Genomic DNA, 21,750 nt, shown 5'->3' with positions numbered 1-21,750 from the left:
CAATTTGCTGATTAGCAATGAAAAAAAATGATACCACAAAGATATAACAGCTCTGAGATGTACAGATATTTTCTTACATACAAGCTGGAGACCTCAGCAAAGACTCAACTTTATTGGTCTTAAATGGGCTCTTTTTAAATTTACTTTTAAACAATAGTTCTAAATTCTTCCATTAGGGAGATCATGCTGTCTACAACCATCATGTAAAGACTTATCTTTTAATTAAATCATGCTTTATTCTTCCAAACTCCAAGAGATTCAGGACCAGCCTTTCCTCAGACAACTCACCCCTTCCAGATACAACCTTGAACATTTCTAGTGTATTAGCACCCTTGATTAAATCAGACTAATACCGTACATGTGAATTATAACACTGAGACCTCAGCATCGATCCCAAGGCACACTCTCATTGTACGTTGCCAACCTGGGAAAATTTTTATGTCTATTTTCCGTTATCTACCTTTCCTCTTTCCATGTCAATACTTTTCTTGCAGCACCATAAACTTTTATATTCCCTAATATGGTTTAATATGCTACCTTATCAAATACCTTCCTTTCAAAAGGATTCTGCTTTTCATTTTAATAAAAATTCACCATAATACACAACCATAATTCAAATCAATTCTAAACACCCATATGTACTCTGAGAGCAACATGCATTTTTGAACTTCTCGCACACGTGCTCAAATCGAAGAGTTAAATATTGAGATAAATAACAGTGAGAGACTAATTAAAAAAAACTACTTTTATTTTTATCTGTTACATATTGGGAAATAGGGATGTATTACATCACTTGTACAGTCAGGCGGAGTTCACTTTATTAGTATTGACAGAAAAGCAATGACTGCATAAAATTACTGGCCTAAACTGAACACAGCTGCATTTTCCAATCGTGACCAGACTGCATTATCAGAAGGAAACTACTTCCCAGCATAAAATGCAGCACTTGAAATCTGGCCAATAAGCCTGTGTTGATGTACTGGTCTTCATTTCAGCAAACGGGAAATGGTTGATTTTGTTTTTTAAAGATTACAGTCCATAATTACATTAATATACAACACACTTTCCTTGCTATTTGTGACAACATCATGTTGTGCACACTGTACAGGCAAAAAAAACCTACCAATGAAAGTAAATTGAAAGGGATGCTCAAATTTATGGAGGTACAGAAATAATACTGTACTTATTTACACATATTAAGTAATTCAAGGAAAAAAGATTTGGTCAAATACTGCAGACAGAAAAGTGGTTCCCTGCCCATTATGACTTGCAGTTTCATGTTAAAATATTTTAACTTTTCTTCCAGTCTTCCTACTCAAATGCAAAGAAGTTTGCATACAATGTATTACTTGAATTTAATACATCGCATCAGACATAATCCAGAACTCGACGTTGTCAAGAATATCCAGCGCAAGATTTGAACTAAAAACCTGTATAAAACAGCTGATAAACACTGCACAACATTGGAAGTCCCAGTGATGTATTTAAACGTCTGTGGAAGTGAACTGTTGAGCAGAGCATGGAAAACAGAATGAGATGTTTTGTAGAACAGCTGATCTGTTCCTAATGCAGGCACTTTAAGGATTTCTACAGAAAGTACCTGACCTACCTCCAGCATGAAGTCTTTGAACAGCTGTATTTACGATAAGAAAGGAATGCTTCACATACAACTGCACAGTTTGGGTACCACAGCTATTAAATGCAATAGGCAATATTATCTGACCCATTTGTTTCACATTCTTTAGCTTTTCGTCAAAGAACTATTTTATGGATTCGACGTAGTGCATTCCAGTTACCTGGCAATCCAAAATGTTAGCCAGGCCTTGCCTAAAATCCATTTAGGCCAAAGCATTTGGTGTGTTAATTAGCTCATCACTCTCATTATCCATCATCACAGGTTTCGTCCACGTCCTACCCGACAGCATACTTCAAGGCATGATCAAAACATCATTTTACCTCCTTCATTCGACGAGCTCTCAGAACATTCAGTTTCTATCAGTCCAAACAATACATCAGGAAGCACAGTTTACATTTGACAAACATATCATAATATCATACAATAAAGCACATGCTGCCCTTTCTACTGCATTTCTTCTCCGTTTGGAGGTAAATAAAGCAGGTATTGTTTGTACACACGAATGTCCAGAGCCATCTCATGTTGTATATACTGCAATAGTGCAACAGCCACGAATCAACGCCTGCTGAATCAACCCAATGTTTTCCACAGTACCTTTGAACAGTGGCTTCTTAAAAAAAAAAGATGTGCACACAGCATAAAATGTAATACTGAAATCTCTGTGCAGGGGTCTTCAACAAAGATAAATAAAAGGTAATTGCAGAATTCAGAATTTTCTTTGATTTTGCTTTTGCCCTAGTTTCTTCAGTTGTTAAGATAATAATAATCATGTCTTGGGTCTTCAGCACAGCAGACCAAACACCTGGCTACACAATTACTACAGATAAATTCAAAGGAGCTCTGAAGGGACAGAATTAATTCTCAATCTGTAAACATTCTGAGGTTTTTGCCATGAAGCGCTTCACAATTTTCTTGCATTCCGTGTGCTGGGACAAATCAGCCCAGTGTTTCTTTAAACAAACTGCAGCCTGATTTGGTTGAAGTCACATGAATTTTGTTTTTCATACATTACCTGACAAAAGGTCCTTCCTTCAACCTCGAATATGAACACACGAATATGGGATGCCACAGAGGTTCAAGGTGATTAAATAAAACAGAATACCCACATAAGACAACCACCCAAATTACTGGGCTAAAACATAAGGAAAGGTCCTTTGATAAAGTCTGTTGTCACTGCAGAGATGATTGTTTTTTTTTCCGTTTATGAAGAGACAGCAGATGAACAAGTAAGTAATTCTCCATGATCAGACGGCTTCCAGAGTCATTTGTGCCGTTGAATAGTTTTCCTTTTTCTCCGCTTAAAGAAACAGCAGCACCTGTGCACGTTTGAGAGGAAAACAAAATCACTTCTGGAAACTAAATCAGTTGTAATTATATCTCAGTCAAAACCCTTGAAACAGATGCTATATTTAGCCAATCATAGATGTGTATGACTTAAATTTTATTTTGTAATAAAGTATATTTCAGAGTCGAGCAAAAGAAAAAAAGAGCACAAAGTCTAGCGGGTCACAGAGAGAACAAAACCAACCCTATGACAAGAGACAGAAAGGGAAAGATCAGGAGGTGCAAACATGACAAGGATGAGGGGGGTGAAGACAACGATGGCAAAACATTCCGCCTAAAAATGGGGGAAAGGTGGGAAGTAATAGAAGATCGGGAGCAGAATAAAGGGTAGAAACAAGAATGGCAGCCTTGGTAAGCAATGGACACCAATAGACCAGGGACAAAGGAGAGAAGCAGCATGATACCCCCTTTAAAAGAAAACCATATCGAAAGGGGAGAAGTCAGATACACTGAAGCTCAATGCTTGGACTGCAACTGCTTCTAACTGGCATCAGATCTTATTTAAAATATTCAAATCAGCATTTGCCGATAACACAAGAAAAAGCATGAGTGGCAGTTAACTAATTATTTACATATAAAATTACACAGGTAATAACGTATTAACAATTATCTAGTCAACAAATGCAAGTTTATCTAAACTTAAACAACACACACAAAATGCTGGTGGAACACAGCAGGCCAGGCAGCATCTATAGGGAGAAGCACTGTCGACGTTTCGGGCCGAGACCCTTCGTCAGGACTAACTGAAAGGAAAGATACTAAGAGATTTGAAAGTAGTGGGGGAGAGGGGGAAATGCGAAATGATAGGAGAAGACCGGAGGGGGTGGGATGAAGCTAAGAGCTGGAAAGGTGATTGACAAAAGTGATACAGAGCTGGAGAAGGGAAAGGATCATGGGATGGGAGGCCTCGGGAGAAAGAAGGGGGAGGGGGGGAGCACCAGAGGGAGATGGAGAACAGGCAGATGGGCAGAGAGAGAGAGAAAAAAAAACAACTAAATATGTCAGGGATGGGGTAAGAAGGGGAGGAGGGGCATTAACGGAAGTACACCCCCCCCCCCCCCCCGGTCTTCTCCTATCATTTCACATTTCCCCCTCCCCCCACTACTTTCAAATCTCTTACTATCTTTCCTTTCGGTTAGTCCCGACGAAGGGTCTCGGCCCGAAACGTCGACAGTACTTCTCCTTATAGATGCTGCCTGGCCTGCTGTGTTCCACCAGCATTTTGTGTGTGTTGTTGTTTGAATTTCCAGCATCTGCAGATTTCCTTGTGTTTGCTGTTTATCAAAACTTAACTATTTTTTTAACCCACAAAATTACAAAGGTACAATATACACATCTAGTATTTCCCTGATAATGATAAAGGCCCACAGACTCTGTACCCTTTTCTCAAGAGCTGTGTAGTTTCTTCCACTACACCAGCACTACCTGATGAGATAAGTGAGCTCAATACAACTCTCAAACTGGCTTCTCATCTGCCACCTTTCCAATGGATTCTAGCAATAACAGCTAATATTATCCTACATCTATTATATATAGGAGCAGAATTAGGCTATTTGGCCCGTTACGTCTGCTCCGCCATTTCATCATGGCAATCCAATTGTCCTCTCAGCCCCAATCTCCTGCCTTCTCCCCATATCCCTTCATGCCCTGACCAACCAAAAATCTATCAACCTCTGCCTTAAGTATACATGAATACTTGGCCTCCACAGCAGCCTATGACAAAGAATTCCACAGATTCACCACTCTCTGGCAAAAGAAAGTCTTCCTCATCTGTTCTAAAAGTACACCCCTTTATTCTGAGGCTGTGTCCTCTGGTCTAAGACTCTCCCACCATAGGAACCATCCTCTCTATCAATGCCTTTCACCATTTGACAAGTTTCAATGATGTCACCCTTCATTCTTCTGAATTCTAGTGAATACAGCCCCAGAGCCATCAAACGCTCTTCATATGACAAGCCATTCAATCCTGGAAGCATTTTTGTGAACATCCTTTGATCCTGCTAGAGTTTCAGCGTATCCTTTCCAAGATAAGGGGCCCAAAATTACTCATAATATTCCAAGTGAAGCCTCAACAGTGCCTTTATATACCGGGCCTCTTGAAATGAATGCTAACATTGCATTTGCCTTCCTTACCAAAGATTCAACCTATAAGTTAACCTATAGGGAATCCTGCAGAAGGACCCCCAAATCCCTTGGCACCTCATTATTTTTGGTATTTTTTTCTCCTTTTAGAAAACAGTCTAGCTTTCCACTTCTACAAAAGTGCATGACCATACACTTCGCAGCACTGTATTCCATCTGCCACTTCTTTTCCATTCTCCTGGTCTGTCTAAATCCTTCTTAGCCTCTCTACTTCCTCAAAACTACTGCCCCTCCACCCATCTTCATATCATCGGCATACTTCGCAACAAAGCCATCAAATCCATCATCCACGTCATTGACATATAACATATTTTAAAAAATCAGTCACACAGAGACCCCCGTGGAACACCACCAGTCACTGGCCGCCAACTAGCAAAGTCTCCCTTTCTTACCACTCTTGGCCTACTGCCAATCAGCCACTGCTTTATCCATGCTTGAATCTTTCCTGTAATATCATGGGCTCATAGCTTGTTAAGCAGCCTCAAGTGTGGCACCTTGTCAAAGGCCTTCTGAAAAGCCAAGTAAACTACATTAACCAATTCTCCTTTGGCTCTCCTGCTTGTTATTTCTTCAAAGAATTCCAACAGATCCATCAGGCAGGATTACTTCTTGAGGAAACCATGCTGACTACAGCCTAGTTTATCATGTGCCTCCAAGCACCCTGAGACCTCATCCTTAATAATCGACTCCAACATCTTCCCAACCACTTCCCTTCTTCTGCCTCTCCCCCTTCTTTTAGAGTGGAATGACATTTGCAATTTTCCAGTCTTCTAGAACCATTCCAGAATCTATGACTCCAAGAATTAAACTGTCTTGTACCAACTAAACGTATCACGGATACTAGATCCCAACAGGCTACATCGAAAGACTGCATATGCTCCAATTGATCAAAAAAGAACAAGATAGATCCCCATATCCAACATACCTTAGACTCGAACGACTCCCTGATCTGCATTTCTTGTACTCTTGTAATAAGTTCCTTAACTTCTCCCCACCTTCTTGTGGCTATTTCAAGGGCTTCTATCCAAGTAACTTGTTGCAATTAACATAGAACACAGTAAAGTACAGCACAGTACAGGCCCTTCAGCCCACAATGTTGTGCCAATCTTTAAATAAACCTAACTGCCACAATAGCATAGTGTTTAGCGTGGTGCTATCCCAGCTCAGGGCATCGGATTTTGGAGTTCAATTGTGATATCCTCTGTAAGGAGTCTTTGTATGTTCTCCCCATAAAATGCGCAGGTTTTCCCAAGGTACTCCAGTTCCCTCCTACAGTCCAAAGACATACCGGGCAGGTTCACGGGTCATTGTAAATTGCCCCATGAATACGTTAGTGTTTTAATCGGGGTTGCCAGGGGTTGCTGGGGTGGTACAGCTTCAGAGGACAGAAGGGCTTATTCAACGAGTCTTTAAATAAACAAACAATCAAACCTTCCCTCCGACATTGCCCTTCATTTTCCTTTCATCCATGTGCCTAGATAATGTCTCATAAATGTCCTTAATGTATCTGCATCTATTACCAACTCTGTCAGTGGGTCTTGCGAACCTACCACTCTGTGTTAAAAAACGTAACTCCATTCACTTTAAAATGCCTTCTTGTATTAGCTATTTCTGTCCTGGGAAAATGTCGCTGGCTGTCCACTTGTTCTATGCCTCTCATCCTCCTTTGCTCCAAAGAGGAAAGTCTTAGCTTGCTCAACCACTCTCATAAAGAATGCATTCTAATCCCGACAGCATCCAGGTAAACCTCCTCGGCACCCTCTAAAGCTTCAACATTCTTCCTATAATGAGGCAACCAGAAATGAACACATACTCCAAATGTGGTCCAATCAGTTTTATCGAGCTGCAGCCTTACCTCATGGCTCTTGAACTCAGTCCCCTGACTAATGAAGACATTCAATATAATACACCTTCTTAACTACCCTATCAGCTTGCACAGCAAATTTGAGGGATCTACAGATGTTGACCCCAGGATCCCTCTGTTACTCTCACAATTCACACATTACCACACGAGGTCCTGCTTTTCAGCTTCCTAATTAGCTCCATATATTCTCATTCAGGACCTCATCCCTTTTGCTATCTATGCTATTGGCACCAATAGGTAGCACAACATCTGGCTGCTTATCCCCTGCTTTAAGAATGCTGTAGACCCGATCTGAAATGTCCATGACCCTGGCACCCGTGAGGCAGCATACCATCCAGGAGTCTGTCATGTCCAGAGTCTCCTGTCTGTTACCTTAATTACTGAATCCCCCAATCTGAGCCCCAGAGCCAGACTCGGAGACCTGGCCACTGCAGCTTTCGCCTGGGAGGTTGTCCCTCTCCCAACAGTATCCAAAGTGGGTATACTGCTTTTGAGAACAGCCACAGAAGTACTCTTGCACTATCTGCCAATTCCATTTCCCTCTCCTGACAGTCGTCCAGCTGCCTGCCTCCTGCAAAGAAGATGTGACTACCTCCCTGTGGCTCTTAATGATCACTTCTTCATTCTCCCGAAAGAGGCAAATGTCAGCCTGCTGCAGCTCCAGTTCCCCAACATGGTCTGTAAGGGGCCGCACACAGATGCAGCAATCAGGTCTCCCAGAGCTCCCACATCTTGAATGAGAAGCACAATTTACTGTCCTGGGATCCATTCTTATTAATAGACTAAGAAATGGAAACCTAAGAGACAGGCAAACCTACGCTGCATCTCTTCTCACTGAAGCCTCTTGAGCCAAAGCCTTGTTTCCCACAGTCCCACTCACACTACAGCCACTCCACTTAAACCCAACTTCTTTTTACTGGCCCTTGCTAAATACCTACCAATCCAAATGATATCAGGCTCAACAAAAAAATCCCAAAAAGCCCCACGCACTTTTTAAACCAGGTGCTAAACTCCACAAACAATCGCTTCCACAATTTTCAAGCTCAGCAGAAAATCCTGACCGGGCCTGCTTGCTTTTTAAAGTCCGGTGCTGCTGGGAAATGATAGGCTCAAAACGTCAACTGTTTACTCATTTCCATAGATCCTGCCTGGCTGTTGAGTTCTTCCAGTAGTTTGTGTTGCTTTGGATTTCCAGCAGAACTTCTCATGTAAATGGCGAACCAGCTTATTCTACTTGAGAGTTAAACTTGGCTCAATTGGTTGAACTTCTATGTTTTAGCAATTCTATTTTCTCATCTTATACAAGATTCCTTTGCATGCTTTCCTCACCTACCGAATACTTCATCCCACAATTTTTCATTTTGGTAGATGCATGATCTTCTAAACCTACCATTTCAGAAGGAAGGTTCTGTAATATTTCTATCTTGGTTCAAACAAAATCATTTGAAGTAGGTTAAGTTTACAAGAAATTTATGGCTATCTTGTTATCAACTAACTTACAGGCACAAGTGGAAAGGTTGGTTGCATATTACTGTATTTTCATTACACTTCTTTATGTACTAAGTAGGCACATTCATAGACTGAAAGGGTATACATAAACTAGCTGCTGAACCAACTGCAAGTACCAACAAGAAACAAAAATCCAACCTGTTCTTTTAAAAAAAAACATGCAATGCAGTTACACACTCAACTCTTCCTGATAGAAAAAAAACCCAAAGTGTTTTGCCAGAGCTAAAATCTAAGAAAGCAGACAAGAAGGAACAGTACGGAGAATGCAGTCAAAAACTTCCCCCATCAGGATGGGTTTTAAGGACGGCCTTCAAGGAGAACGTTGAAATAAGTTTACGCTGAGAAACTAAAAGCGGGGCGGAATGGAAATGAAAGGTGAGGGCAGTGGTGATGGGTTGCAAAGCTCAAGTTATAAAGAAACAGAGAAGTAAGCATATGGATATCACAAAACTTGGTACTTTCAGATATTTGATGATAGATAGTAGAGATCTATGAATTCTGTAACTTCATTATAATTATCAATTAACTGAACAGACCTATTAACCAAACTGTTGCATTTTTAAAGTGCAAAATCAAACAATATGAAAGTTTAGAAAAACAGTCACAAAGGATTAAATTTAATGGGAGATGCCATGCTTTCCCCATTCTTTGATGTGTAAAGGAAACAGCATTAATCACTATTCATTAAAAATAAGCTCACAATAGACAACATTGAAGAAATGCAGGGGAAGCAAAAACTATTAAGTGCTAGGAAAGCAGAGTAGACATTTTCAGTTCAAGATCTCCCAACTCTTCACACTTCTGTTAAAAGTTTTTCAAGTTTTTACCCAAAAGAATTAGTATCTTCTCAGTGCATAAAAAAGTTGGGGATTCTAGGTCAGTACAATGAAAAGCAAAAGTTAACAGAAAGCACAACATCACAGCTATTCTTGAGACTATATTAAAGGTGAAATCGAAACTTAAGGCAGAAGTTTGTAAAGCAAGCAGAATAGTTCAACTACAAGCAGTCACAGGCCATCATGCTCCAAATTTGCATTATTCAACACTGTATGCCACAAATAAAAAAAGTCTTAAGTATTAATGTGCTCAGAAGTTATTCAGACAACAGTGCATAGATTTCTTTTGTGTACAAGCATTATAATTGCCATGCAACTTAGTGTTTTTAAATGTGACTACGGAGCAGACTGAGCAACTCTTGTTAAGCTGAATCCATTCCTGTCTGGCTGCAGACTTAAACCACTCACCACATGTTCAACACTTTCTGGCAGCTATACAAAAAGGGAAGAAACAAACAAAAATAAAAAAAACAAAAAGAATCAAAACCAGACCCCACAAGTGTAAAAATTTCCCTCAAAAAAAGCAAACCTTTTAGCTTTCTTCTGCAAGCTTTAGAACTACAGAAGCAACACATAACAGACATGGGCCAAGAAATTTGTCTGTGCAATACTGGAAAAATAATGGTGTGATTGATAAATGGATTAACATGAATTAAGGCAATTTTTAATGAATACTTCCAGATGTCAGTGGTATCAATGTATGCTTGTTTTGGGGAAAGATTGTCATAATCATAAACACTGTTTTTCTACTGTTAGTGGTGCAACAGCCAAAGATGGCCATCAGCAAAATTTTCAGTCATATTCCCTACGCACTCATGGAGGAGCCAGATCTCAGAAATCCCGAAGACTCAGAAACCAGTCAGAAACTAAAGAGCTGATCTCACTAAATGGACATTCATTATAGCTATGTTTCACATATTCACTCTTCATACTGTTTACATTGAAGACTGATACTTTCCTGTATTCAATTAAAAAAAAACACACATAATGCAGGCAACCAGAGGCCATTTTCCAGTCCCAACACTCCACATTATGAGTAACATGAGATTGCGAAAGGTAGTCCCAGACTGATGCCATTCTGCAAGAGGTACACTTTAGCCCAGCAACCACTGCCTCAGCGCACCATCCATAGCCTCAACCAGCCGAACTTTAAAGGAGTCACACTTTTACCTATGCCACTTGTCTAGCTAGATCCACTTCCATGTGATAGTCTTCACTCACATCTGTGAGCTCATGAAATATCACCATTAAGCTCACAGCAGCAGGTTTCATCTATTTCTTAATTAGCCCCTGGCAGTGGGCAGACTGCAGTGGCTACCACTGGACACTGCAGCAGTGTAGCACGACACACATCTTTACAGCGATCTCCCGAAAAAGTTTTCAGAAGCTCCCTGCTATGACCTGGATGGTCTTTGTGGCTCCCTGTAGAGAAATGTTCTTCCTACAGGTGATGTGATCCACTAGCCTCTTGTGGCTCTGTCAGTAACCAGGGAGCACATCCTTCCACCCCACTTTGGGCTCATGGATCAATGGGTTAGGCACCTATCTTCAATGATCAAAAAGGTTTTGCTGGTATTGTGTGCTTGTGTCGTCAGGGGCTTCTTATGGGATACTGTATAAGGACTGGAAGCTGGGAGAGCTTTTCAGTAACCCCACCCATTTCTGAAATGGAGTGGATGACAGATGGCAATAATATTTACATGCAGATCACCTTTATTAAAATAACATTGCTGAAGATTTTTAAATGGATTTCAGGAAATATGCAATTATGTGAGGATATTGGCTAAATAGCACAGATAAATTTCTAGGCCACAGAAGCAATTTGCTTTTAAAAAGAACCAAAATTACAATTAAGCAAAAATAAATCTTAGCACCCATTTTAATAGGTTTTTAAAGATTTTACAATTGTTAAACAAAGGAAAATCTGACGTGTTTGTAATCATAAAGTAGTGGAATTATTTTGTAAATATCAAATTTACTTTCACTGACAAGTTAAATCATAGACTCAAACTATTTAAATTCAAATCCATGCACAATTATACTTGCTGAATCAACATTTGCTTTCATGCTTTGTTCCATAAGTTGGAAAATGCTTAAAAAATTGCATACAAACCTGGACAAACTCATTTACAAGACATTTTTATGCAATAGCTTTTCAGAGATTAATTAACATTAACCAGCTAATTAATTTAGATCTTAAACATACTGTAGTTTTGAGCAGCAGGTATTGTCATGTACAGCCCTTCTAGACCAACCTTTTGTTTCCTCAATATCAGGTCCACTGCATGCCATCATCCTATCATAGATTCACAGAAAACCACAACACAAAAACAGGCCCTTTGGCCTATTTAGTCCATGCTGAACCATTTAAACTGCCTGGTCCCAGCGACCTGCACCTGGACTGTAGCCCTGCACACCCTGCCCATCCATGTACCTATCCAAACTTCTCTTAAACACTGAAACCAAACTCACATCCACCACTTGTGCTGGCAGCTCCTTCCACACTCTCACCACCCTCTGAGTGAAAAGGTTTTCCCTGATGTTCCCCTTAAACCTTTCACCCTTAACCCCTGACCTCTCTAGTTGTAGTCTCACCCAACCTCAGCAGAGAAAGCCTGTTGGCATTTACCTTATATATACCTCTCAATTTTGTATACCACCATTAAATTTCCCCTCAATCATTTACATTTTAGGGAATAAATCTTTCTTCCCAACTTAGCATCTCCAGTCCCTGCAACATCCTTGTAAATTTTCTCCATACCCTTACAATCTTATTTACATCTTTCCTGAAGGTAGGTGAACGAAACCAAAAACAACACTTTGATCTATTAAGGCCAATGAACTAAAAGCTTTCTAATTTATCTTTTGCTCTCACGCTAGGCCTTTTGTTTTTCCTCTCTCCTTCGTCTTTCCTGCCTCCGTACTGGCTTAAAAGCTGTACCTCGGTAATTTATTTCAATCCCGATGAAAGGCCATGAATGTGAAAAGTGATATGTTTCTCCCAACTAAACTTGCTGAAATTTCCAGATATTTAATTCTGATATTCCAGAATTACAGTATTAGCTTGCCATAAGACAACTGCCCAGAAGTTGTTCGGAAAATAGTCTTTGTCTTATTTTTAAGCTTTATAACCAGGCGTTGTTTCAATGGGGAATTGGAGGACTCATTAAAGAGCTTTAGGTCTATCTTTCATATCTTCCGATTTATGCTAACACTGCTTTATGATTATCTTGTAAATATGACAATATACACTCACTCAGAGTGAAATAAAACATGTACATACTTGGTTTCATCCATAACTTCTACTTCAGCTGGGGCTGTGATGGGTGCATTGGAGTGTCCTGCTGTAGGATCGTCTGTATTCAGTTCCCCATTTGTTGAACTAACCACCTGAAAAGCAATCAAAGCCAGAAGGAATGATCAAACCTGCAGCTAATAACCGTACTTTTTAAATTTATAATTATATAACAATGGTCCTAATTTTAAGCAACCATCTTAACTAATGTTTATTATTTGCTTAACATCCAATAGCTTTAAAACACAACCACAAGCTCTTAATTTACTACCAGTTCCTGTTACCTTACTACTTCCTTTTATTAATTTGTTCCAGTGATAAGGTAAACAACAGGTTATACCCTTTAACAATAAAATACTAATCAATTAACCATTAATCATCCACCAATATGTTTTTCTTTTAGATAACCCTGACGAACGTGAAGAGCTGGTGCTTCTTGTCGGGTCCTGCAACATGGATCAGCCCATCTGCATTAAATCTAGGAAAAACCTCTGAACGGCTACAATCCCTCTCACTGAGTCACTGCTTAATATTCCAAAATTATGAGTGGAAACAGCTGGAACAAAACAGAAACAAGGTTTGAAATCTATCACCTTCCACCCTATAAAATTGACAATCTAGAGTTTTAATTTGCTTTTTCCACTTATTTCAGGATCTTCAACATATACTATTGAACCACTAATGAAACTGAAGCAATGTTTTGGAAGTGTTATTAATGAAAGCTGCATCACTGGGATTGGAATTGATTTATTATTGTCACAGGTACTGAGATTCAGTGAAAAGCTGGTCTTGCAGATCAAATCATTACCTGGTGCACTGAGGCAGAAAAGGGTAAACCAAAAACAAAATGCAGAATAAAGTGCAGCAGCTACAGAGGAAGTGCAGTGCAGGGAAACAATACAGTGCAAGATCATAACAAGGTAGATTGTGATGACAAGTGTCCATTGTATCTTTCTAGAGGACCATTTTGTAATAATAGCTCCTTTAGATATAAATATTTCTGAGGGTATTCCAACCAACAAGCAGCTGCTCCCGGAAAGAGAGCAGGTACAGTAGACATCTTGTTGCAGTGCATATCTCTGCATTGCACAATAGAGTACAATAGCTGTGAAGTGATTAGTGCAGGAAGAATCAGTCGTGATCAAACAGCACAGCAGTGTAGCAGTCAGCAAACTACAGTACTGACAACCTGGGTTCAATTCCTGCTGCTGCCTGTAATGAGTTTGTGCATTTTGTTTTACCCGGGTGCTCCAGTTTCCTCCCACAGTTAATTGGTCACTGTAAATTGTCCCATGGTTAGGCTCAGATTAAATCGGGGGATTGTTGGGCTACGTGGCTCGAAGTCCCTGAAGGGCCGATTTCACACTGCATCTCAATAAATTAATAAAGAAATTGTAACAACTCTTCCATGTGCATAAAGTGTTTATACATAGAAACTGCAGGGCGCATGTAATGACATCAAACAGAATGCATCATGAATAGGTATTTCAGAAAAAAACAGGGACTGTGGATGGAGTGCCAGATTTGTTCCATCTTTGGAATATTCCTACACGTGTCGAAAGGCCCCATTCTACTTTGCAACTACCAGGGAATCCCAAAGTGAAGCAAATCCTGGACTCTTTATTTGCCACTCTGATCATCTGTATAGTAACTCCTGAAAGCTAGTGTTTGCTGGGCCTGAGTCCAGCTCCAAATAGGACAGCATCCCATTAGCTTCACAGTTGTGTGGTGAATGCAGCCTTCAACCACTGCCACTGAAGAGGAAAGATATCCCAAAGCTGCCTCATTACCTAGCTGGATTGTGCCTGGTACTAGCAAGCAGATTCTACACATGGTTGTGCAGAAGAACCAAGATGCAGGGTATTTACATACACAATACACTGCAGGGTGAATGCTAGAAAATTGCTCTCACCTAACCCTGGCAAGCCCAAATAAAATTTCACAGTGCCACTTCAGCAGCTGTCTTCAAGAAACCTGAGAGTAAGAGAAATATATCCCAAAGTCCCCAAACACAATCATTTACTTAGCAAATAAGAAAATCCTGAACATTTCCTCACTAATAAATGAATGAATCTGCTTTTGTGGGTAATAGGGCAAATTCTACTCTTTCCTTGTCCCTCCTCAAACCTCTTTAGGATGTTACTTTTAAAAATCATTAAACATCAGCTTATATGCTGAAATATATTCCAATTATTTCAAATTCATTAATAAATCAATCATGAGCACCCCTTTAAACTGCACTAGGCAGCAATAGGGGATATTGTATTGATGGATTTTAATCATTTTATTCTTGAAATTATAGCACAATTAAACAAAGTGAAAAGCAAGTAAACTTATATGAATGTTCTAAGCATATTCACTTATTATATTTTTACAGCTGATTATATTAAGTTCATATTTTAAGGCTGCCAGTGAAAATTCAAATTTATACAAATAAAAAAGCCTATAAAACTGAGTGGTGTCTGTCAAAATTTATTTAAAAATATTAAATTCAGCAAAACCACAGTATTTGTTGAGATCATTATCAGATGAGTCAATGCAAAAAAAGCTCTTTCTGAATCTAGTATATATACTGATCTTATTTTATTAATGAGATTAAACTAATGCAGAAAGCACCTTCAGGAAAACCGTATCAGTCAATCAAGTCAGTTTAGCTGAGTTGTGGAGGTGCTTTCACATCAAATAAAGCTTAGATTATGGTTCGGTTCCCCAAGACCAGTGAGCTGCTCGAAGAAATACAGTGCAGAGTTTTCTGTGTTTTACTGCAAATGTGATACATGCACCAAAAATGTAGTTCATAAAGAGCAATCCTTAGCTGGTGCTTATAGTGGGAATAAAAGTACTCCAGAGCCAAAGCAACACTTAATGAAAACAGCAGCGCTGAAAGCAATTTTTGACTCTTTGCAGCTCATAGGTCAATGTTATGTGGGTTGGAATCAGAAGAAATAAAGGAGAAGAAATACAAAATAAAAAATACATTAAGTAGGAGACAAGCACCATCACTTTTTCATAGTAACACAAATAAGCAGATCAGTCAAATGAATATGGGAATAAAATCTGCTGGTGGCTTATAGCCAATTACAAACGTTTGTACTTGTTGTACTGGTTTCATCGGAGGAGCCAGTTATAGTGTAGGTAGTCTTCACATGAAAAAAATCCAAGTTGTCTGGGAAGATAACATTAATCCACACTTTAATCAAACAGTTAAGAAGAGATGTACCTTGTCAGTTTCCAAACCAAATCTCTTAAGTGGCCTCCCACTGTGGACTGGCAGCAGCATTCTTAATGTCAGTGATATGTTGTGGAGAGATTACATGTAAAAACCTTCCTTTTGAATACTGGTGGTGTTTTAAATTAACTAGCTGCTACCCCTATTCCACAGCTCCAGAGGTAACTAACTTCCCTGTCTTAAAAAAGTTTAAAAATGCATGGGAGAATTTGCACAAAGCTGAATTTCTGCAAGTCATGTCTTCTGTAACCCAGAAAGCTTTTTTTTTGTTTTGCATATATCCAGGAAGATATCGGCCGAGGCTGAATGGAAATTCACGTTTTCCTGAATTAAGAAGTCGTGTGTTCACGCCACACTCCCAAGACATATGCAGACTGCAAGTTGGCAGGAGGCCAAGTGCAGTGCTGCTCTGCTACAGGAGGGCGTCACTGCAGGTGCCGTCCTTCAGCTGTGATTTTAGATCAAAACCCAGCCTGCCGCAGTGGGACTTTTCCCAGGAGGAATGGGTGAAGTGCTTCAATATATTCTTACTTCAACTAAGATGGCATTTTTATTCTTACTATTCTGACACCTTTATATTCATTTCCTTCAATTCACAGAAGATTAGCATAAAAGGAAAGTTTGAAAACAAAACAATTTTAATGTATTGCAATAACCATGAGCAGAATGGATCCCCATCTGAAAAGCAATGAATTGTAAGCACACCTCTTAACATTTGACCATTCACCTGAAAATCTTGATCACTGGGCAGCTGACTCATCAAGAGATGTTTTTTGCAGTCCTTAAAACTCATCAGGGCCCCATTCTTTTCACATCCCCAAAACTCACGAAAGCCCGGATCTCTCTGCTCATGACTCTCCATGACCCAGATTCTTCACTCCAGAGACTGAGCGTGGCCACAAATGCTGAATTCCCCTTTAAAACTTGCAAGTCATGGGGGAATTTGTTATAATTGGGCAGTGCAGTGGCTCACCTAGTAAATCTGCTGCCTCACAGAATGGCAGACCCAAGTTGAATCCTGGCCTCCTGTACATGGTCTCTGCTGCCTCACAGAATGGCAGACCCAAGTTGAATCCTGGCCTCCTGGTCATCGTCTCTGCTGCCTCACAGAATGGCAGACCCAAGTTGAATCCTGGCCTCCTGGTCATCGTCTCTGCTGCCTCACAGAATGGCAGACCCAAGTTGAATCCTGGCCTCCTGGTCATCGTCTCTGCTGCCTCACAGAATGGCAGACCCAAGTTGAATCCTGGCCTCCTGGTCATCGTCTCTGCTGCCTCACAGAATGGCAGACCCAAGTTGAATCCTGGCCTCCTGGTCATCGTCTCTGCTGCCTCACAGAATGGCAGACCCAAGTTGAATCCTGGTCTCCTGTACATGGTCTCTGCTGCCTCACAGAATGGCAGACCCAAGTTGAATCCTGGCCTCCTGGTCATGGTCTCTGCAACTCTCCTCTGGGCACTCCAGTTTCCACCCAGATTTGAAAGATGTGTATGGGTTGGTTACCTGAACACTGTAAATTACCCTTACAATTTAGAATTAGGTGAACAGATGGCAATGTGGCAAGAATAAAATGGGATTACGGGCTTGCTTCCATATTGTATAACACTCGACTGTCCAAGGTCTAAAAAAGCTAATTAAAGCGGCTGGGGCATTAATAGCAAATAACATCCAAGAGTCCAAAAGATCTTCCAGTCAGATGCCAGCAAATTGCAGTGTGTGCCAGATAATCACCAGGTCCAGATCAAGAATAACAATGGGCAGTGTCATGCCCTCGAGACACAGTGATTCAATCTGACCACGAGTTTGGCAAATTTCAACACTTTCTGGGTTGCTCTGCATTCGAAAACTTGAACAGAAAACAGGAAAGCCATAAGCCAAAGTGAAGCATTCCATAATTGAGGGGTTAGACCAAGGCAGAATAAACAAATGATTTAAAGAAAATGATTACATTCTACTGGACTTTAAAGTAATAAACTGCTTCCGATAACAACACACATGCTGAGAGGCACAAATCGAGCATACCATTGTCTATCACTTTGATAGATCTGTTGGAGAAACTGGAGTGTGGCCTTTACAGTTCAAACAGCAACAGCTCACAAATCAAATAAATTCAAATGTACAATGAACACCCGACTGACTGTTAATTCCATTGAGTGGGAGAGGAAAGGGGGATTATGTAATCTCCTCAATGATGTCAATAGGGCCTATTGCCTTTTAAATGAATACCTGGCAAACTTCAAAAGTTGCAAAGAAAACTGATGCTTCAATTGATTGAGAGGAGTCTAAGAGCACCAACTCTCAGACACCTTCTCTTACTTATCCCTTGAACAGGACCCCACTAAGTAACACCAAGCCATTGTCTCCCACACCATCACCAACCTTATTGAATCTGGGGATCTCCCATCCACCACTACCAATCTCATAGTTCCCGCACTCCACACCTCCCGTTTCTAGCTTTGCCCAAGATCCACAAACCTGCTTGTCCAGGTAAACTCATTGTTTCAACTTGTTCCTGGCCCACTGAACTCATACCTGCATACATCGACTCTGTTTTACCTCCCCCCTCTCCCCATTCAACCCCTTCCTACCTACATCCGTGACACCTCACACGCTCTGGATCTTTTCAATGATTTCAGGTTCCCTGGCCCCCATCATCTTATTTTCACTATGGATATCCAGTCCCTATACACCTCCATCCCCCACCAGGAAGACCTCAGAGCTCTCCATTTCTTTCTGGACACCAGACCCAACCAGTTGCCCTCCACCACCACTCTCCACTGCCTAGCAGAACTTGTCCTCACTCTAAATAATTTCTCCTTTGGCCCCTCCAATTTCCTCCCTTTTCTCAATCTCTCCATCTCTGGAAACACCTTATCTACTGATGTCTATTACAAACCCACGGACTCTCACAGCTACCTGGACTGTATCTCCTTCCACCATTTTACTTGGAAAGATACCATCCCCTTCTCTAAATTCCTCCATCTCCGCTGCACCTGCTCTCAGGTTGAGGCTTTCCATTCCAGAACAAAGGAAGGGGCTTCTCTTCCTCCACCATCAACGCTGCTCTCAACTCCATCTCTTCCATTTCATGCACGTCTGCTCTCATCCCATCTTCCTGTCATCCTACCAGGGATAGGGTTCATCTTGTCCTCACCTACCACCCCACTAGCCTCTGTGTCTAGCATATATTTCTCCGAAATTTCAGCCATCTCCAATGGGATCCCACAACCCAGCACTTCTTTCCCTCTCCTCCACTCCACTTTCTGTCGGGATTGCTCCTACTCGACTCCCTTGTCCATTCATCCCTCCCCACTGATCTCCCTCCTGACACTTATCCTTGCAAGTGGAACAAGTGCTACAACTGCCCCTACATCTTCTCCCTCACTACCATTCAGGGCCCCAAACAGTGCTTCCAGGTGAGGTGACACAGACTCACTTCTGTGGGGTCATATACTGTGTCCGGTGCTCCCGGTGTGGCCTGCTGTGAGACACAATGTAGATTAGGAGACCACTTCACCGAGCACCCGTGCCCCGTCCGCCAGAAAAAGCAGCCACTTATTCCACTTCCCATTCCAATAAGTCCATCCATGGCCTCCTCCACTGTCATGATGAGGCCACACTTAGTTTGGAGGTACAACGCCTTTTATTCTGCCTGGGTAGCCTCCAACCTGATAGGATGAACATCGATTTCTCAAACTTCTGGTAATGCCCCCCCCCCCCACCCTCCTTCACCATTCCCCATCTCCTTTTCCCTCTCTCACCTTATCTCCTTGCTCGCCCATTGCCTCCCTCTGGTTCTCCTCTCCCCTTTTCTTTCTTCCATAGCTTTCTGTCCTCTTTGATCAGACTCGCACTGTATCTCCTTCACCAAATCAGCTTCCCAATTCTTTATCATCCCTTCCCCTTCAGGTTTCACCAATCACCCTGTGTTTCTCTCTCCCCTCCCCCCATCTTTTAAATTCACTTCTTAGCTTTTTCTCCAGTCCTGCCAAAGGGTCTCAGCCTGAAACGCCGACTGTACTCTTTTCCACAGATGCTGCCTGGCCTGCTGTGTTCCTCCAACATTTTGAGTGTGTTGCTTGAATTTCCAGCATCTGCATATTTTCTCCTGCTTGCTTCTTATTGATAGCCTTTTAATATCTTTGTGCTAGTGAATTTCCCCAAACACTCGTCTATCTTTTTGTGTACAATGTAAAGTGTAGACAGTAATTGGTAATATATCCTGGTACTGCCAAAGATAATGATATACCATAACTACATAAACAGTAAGGGACAGACTAGCGGCAGGTCAACACTTTCTGCACAACACACAAAACAAATACATACAATAAATACAAAGGACATGCATATACCCACTAACATCCCAGTGATGCCCATGCAATCATCCAATCCAAGGTTAAGAGAAAACATCCAGTAAAATCTCATGCAGTTGATACGAAATTCAGTGGGCTAGAAAGGGAAATGTTACACTAGAAAAAAAATAATTCTACTTCTATTTGTTGCTGATGCATTTAGAAGTATTTAGAATACTTATTATACAGATTATTTTATACTGAGTACGTGCATACTTTAAATGCACTCCTCTCATACACACACAAACACAGCAAACTTGTTGCATTGAAAAGATATTTGTAAAGCCCTCCTCGCTACTGAGCACGTCTACAAGGAGCATTGTCGCAGAAAGCAGCATCCATCATCAAGGCCTCCCCCATCAACCAGGCCATGCTCTCTTCTCACTGCTGCCATCAGGAAGGTGGTACAAGAGTCTCGGGGCCCACACCACAAATTTCAAGAATAGTTATTACCCCTCAACCACCAGGTTCTTGACTCCATCACTGAACTGTTCCCACGACCTATGGACTCATTTTCAAGGAATCTTCATCTTATTTTCTTGATATTTATTGTTTCTTTCTTTATTTTTTTATGCATTTATTTGTCTATTTATTTATTTTCTTTTTGTATTTGCACAGTTTGTTGTCTTTTGCACACTGGTTGTTTGTCCATCCTTTTGGGTGCAGTCTTTCATGGATCTACCATGCATGCCCATAAAAAAATGAGGTTGTATATGGTGACATATGTTCTTTTGATTAATAAATTTACTTTGAACTTCGATCTCCCTCAACTTCACATTGGTTTTTTTGCCAATTATATTATTTCCCTGGCCCTGAATGACAGTCAAAAGTGTTTTCCCTCCTGCCTCCCTGAACAATCTAGGTAATTTTGATAACCAAAATCCCAGATTTACCTTGCCTCAATCTCATTTCTGGCAAACAGTACACCATTTGAAATGAATTAATGGACAGGAACTGCTTGGACTCCTTTCCTACCATATACCCTCATTTGCAGGACAGTTGTGTTAATAAATTTACAATTTTATATCAGAGATTTTGTTCTAAATGTGGTCATCAAGATTTATAATCTCTTTGGGATACCATGGTCTAGTGTAGCAGTTAGCTTGATGCTATTACAGTTTGGGACATTGGAGTTTAATTCCAGCCCGGTCTGTAAGGAGTTGCACATTCTCCCAGTGACTACATGTGTTTCCTCAGGGTGTTCCAGTTGCCTCCCATAGTCCAAAGATGGACCAGTTAGAAAACTAATGGTCACTAAGTATTGTCCTGTGTTTAGACTGGGGTTAAATCAGTGGGTTGCTGGGCTGTGCAGACAGTGCTGTATCTCTAAATAAATTTTTAAAAGGGACGATGTTGTTCTTTATTTCTGTCTCTGAAATCATAGTTTTCTCTATGAAGGCATTGATTGAAATCCTGTTCTGCTCTCGCTGTGTTGCATGCTGGCCTCCATTAAGTCTTCGTCACAATGTTATGGACTGGCACCTCAACTGCTAGCATAATATTAGACTCAAACAGGAATTCATGCACTGATATGGCATGCCAT

The 21,750-nt window shown here is 40.8% G+C and overlaps 1 protein-coding gene across 4 annotated transcripts in view; it reads right to left on the bottom strand.

Annotated features, from left to right (window-relative positions):
* Positions 1-730: 730 nt before the first annotated feature.
* LOC140740356 (casein kinase I) overlaps positions 731-21,750 on the bottom strand; it is a 233,163-nt gene continuing 212,143 nt past the window's right edge. For 2 of the 4 annotated variants that reach the window (XM_073069505.1, XM_073069518.1), the window contains 3 exons: positions 12,615-12,721; positions 9,740-9,763; positions 731-2,952 (listed from right to left, as the gene is read on the bottom strand). In XM_073069505.1, coding sequence (XP_072925606.1) covers positions 2,898-2,952; positions 9,740-9,763; positions 12,615-12,721 — 186 coding nt within the window. In that variant the 3' untranslated portion in view covers positions 731-2,897. The remainder of the gene's footprint in view (positions 2,953-9,739; positions 9,764-12,614; positions 12,722-21,750) is intronic. The other 2 variants (XM_073069513.1, XM_073069521.1) reach the window with 1 other exon arrangement.

The sequence above is a fragment of the Hemitrygon akajei genome, chromosome 2 (assembly GCF_048418815.1).
Source record: "Hemitrygon akajei chromosome 2, sHemAka1.3, whole genome shotgun sequence".
NCBI lineage: Eukaryota > Metazoa > Chordata > Chondrichthyes > Myliobatiformes > Dasyatidae > Hemitrygon > Hemitrygon akajei.
This window is presented reverse-complemented; position numbering and strand designations above follow the sequence as displayed.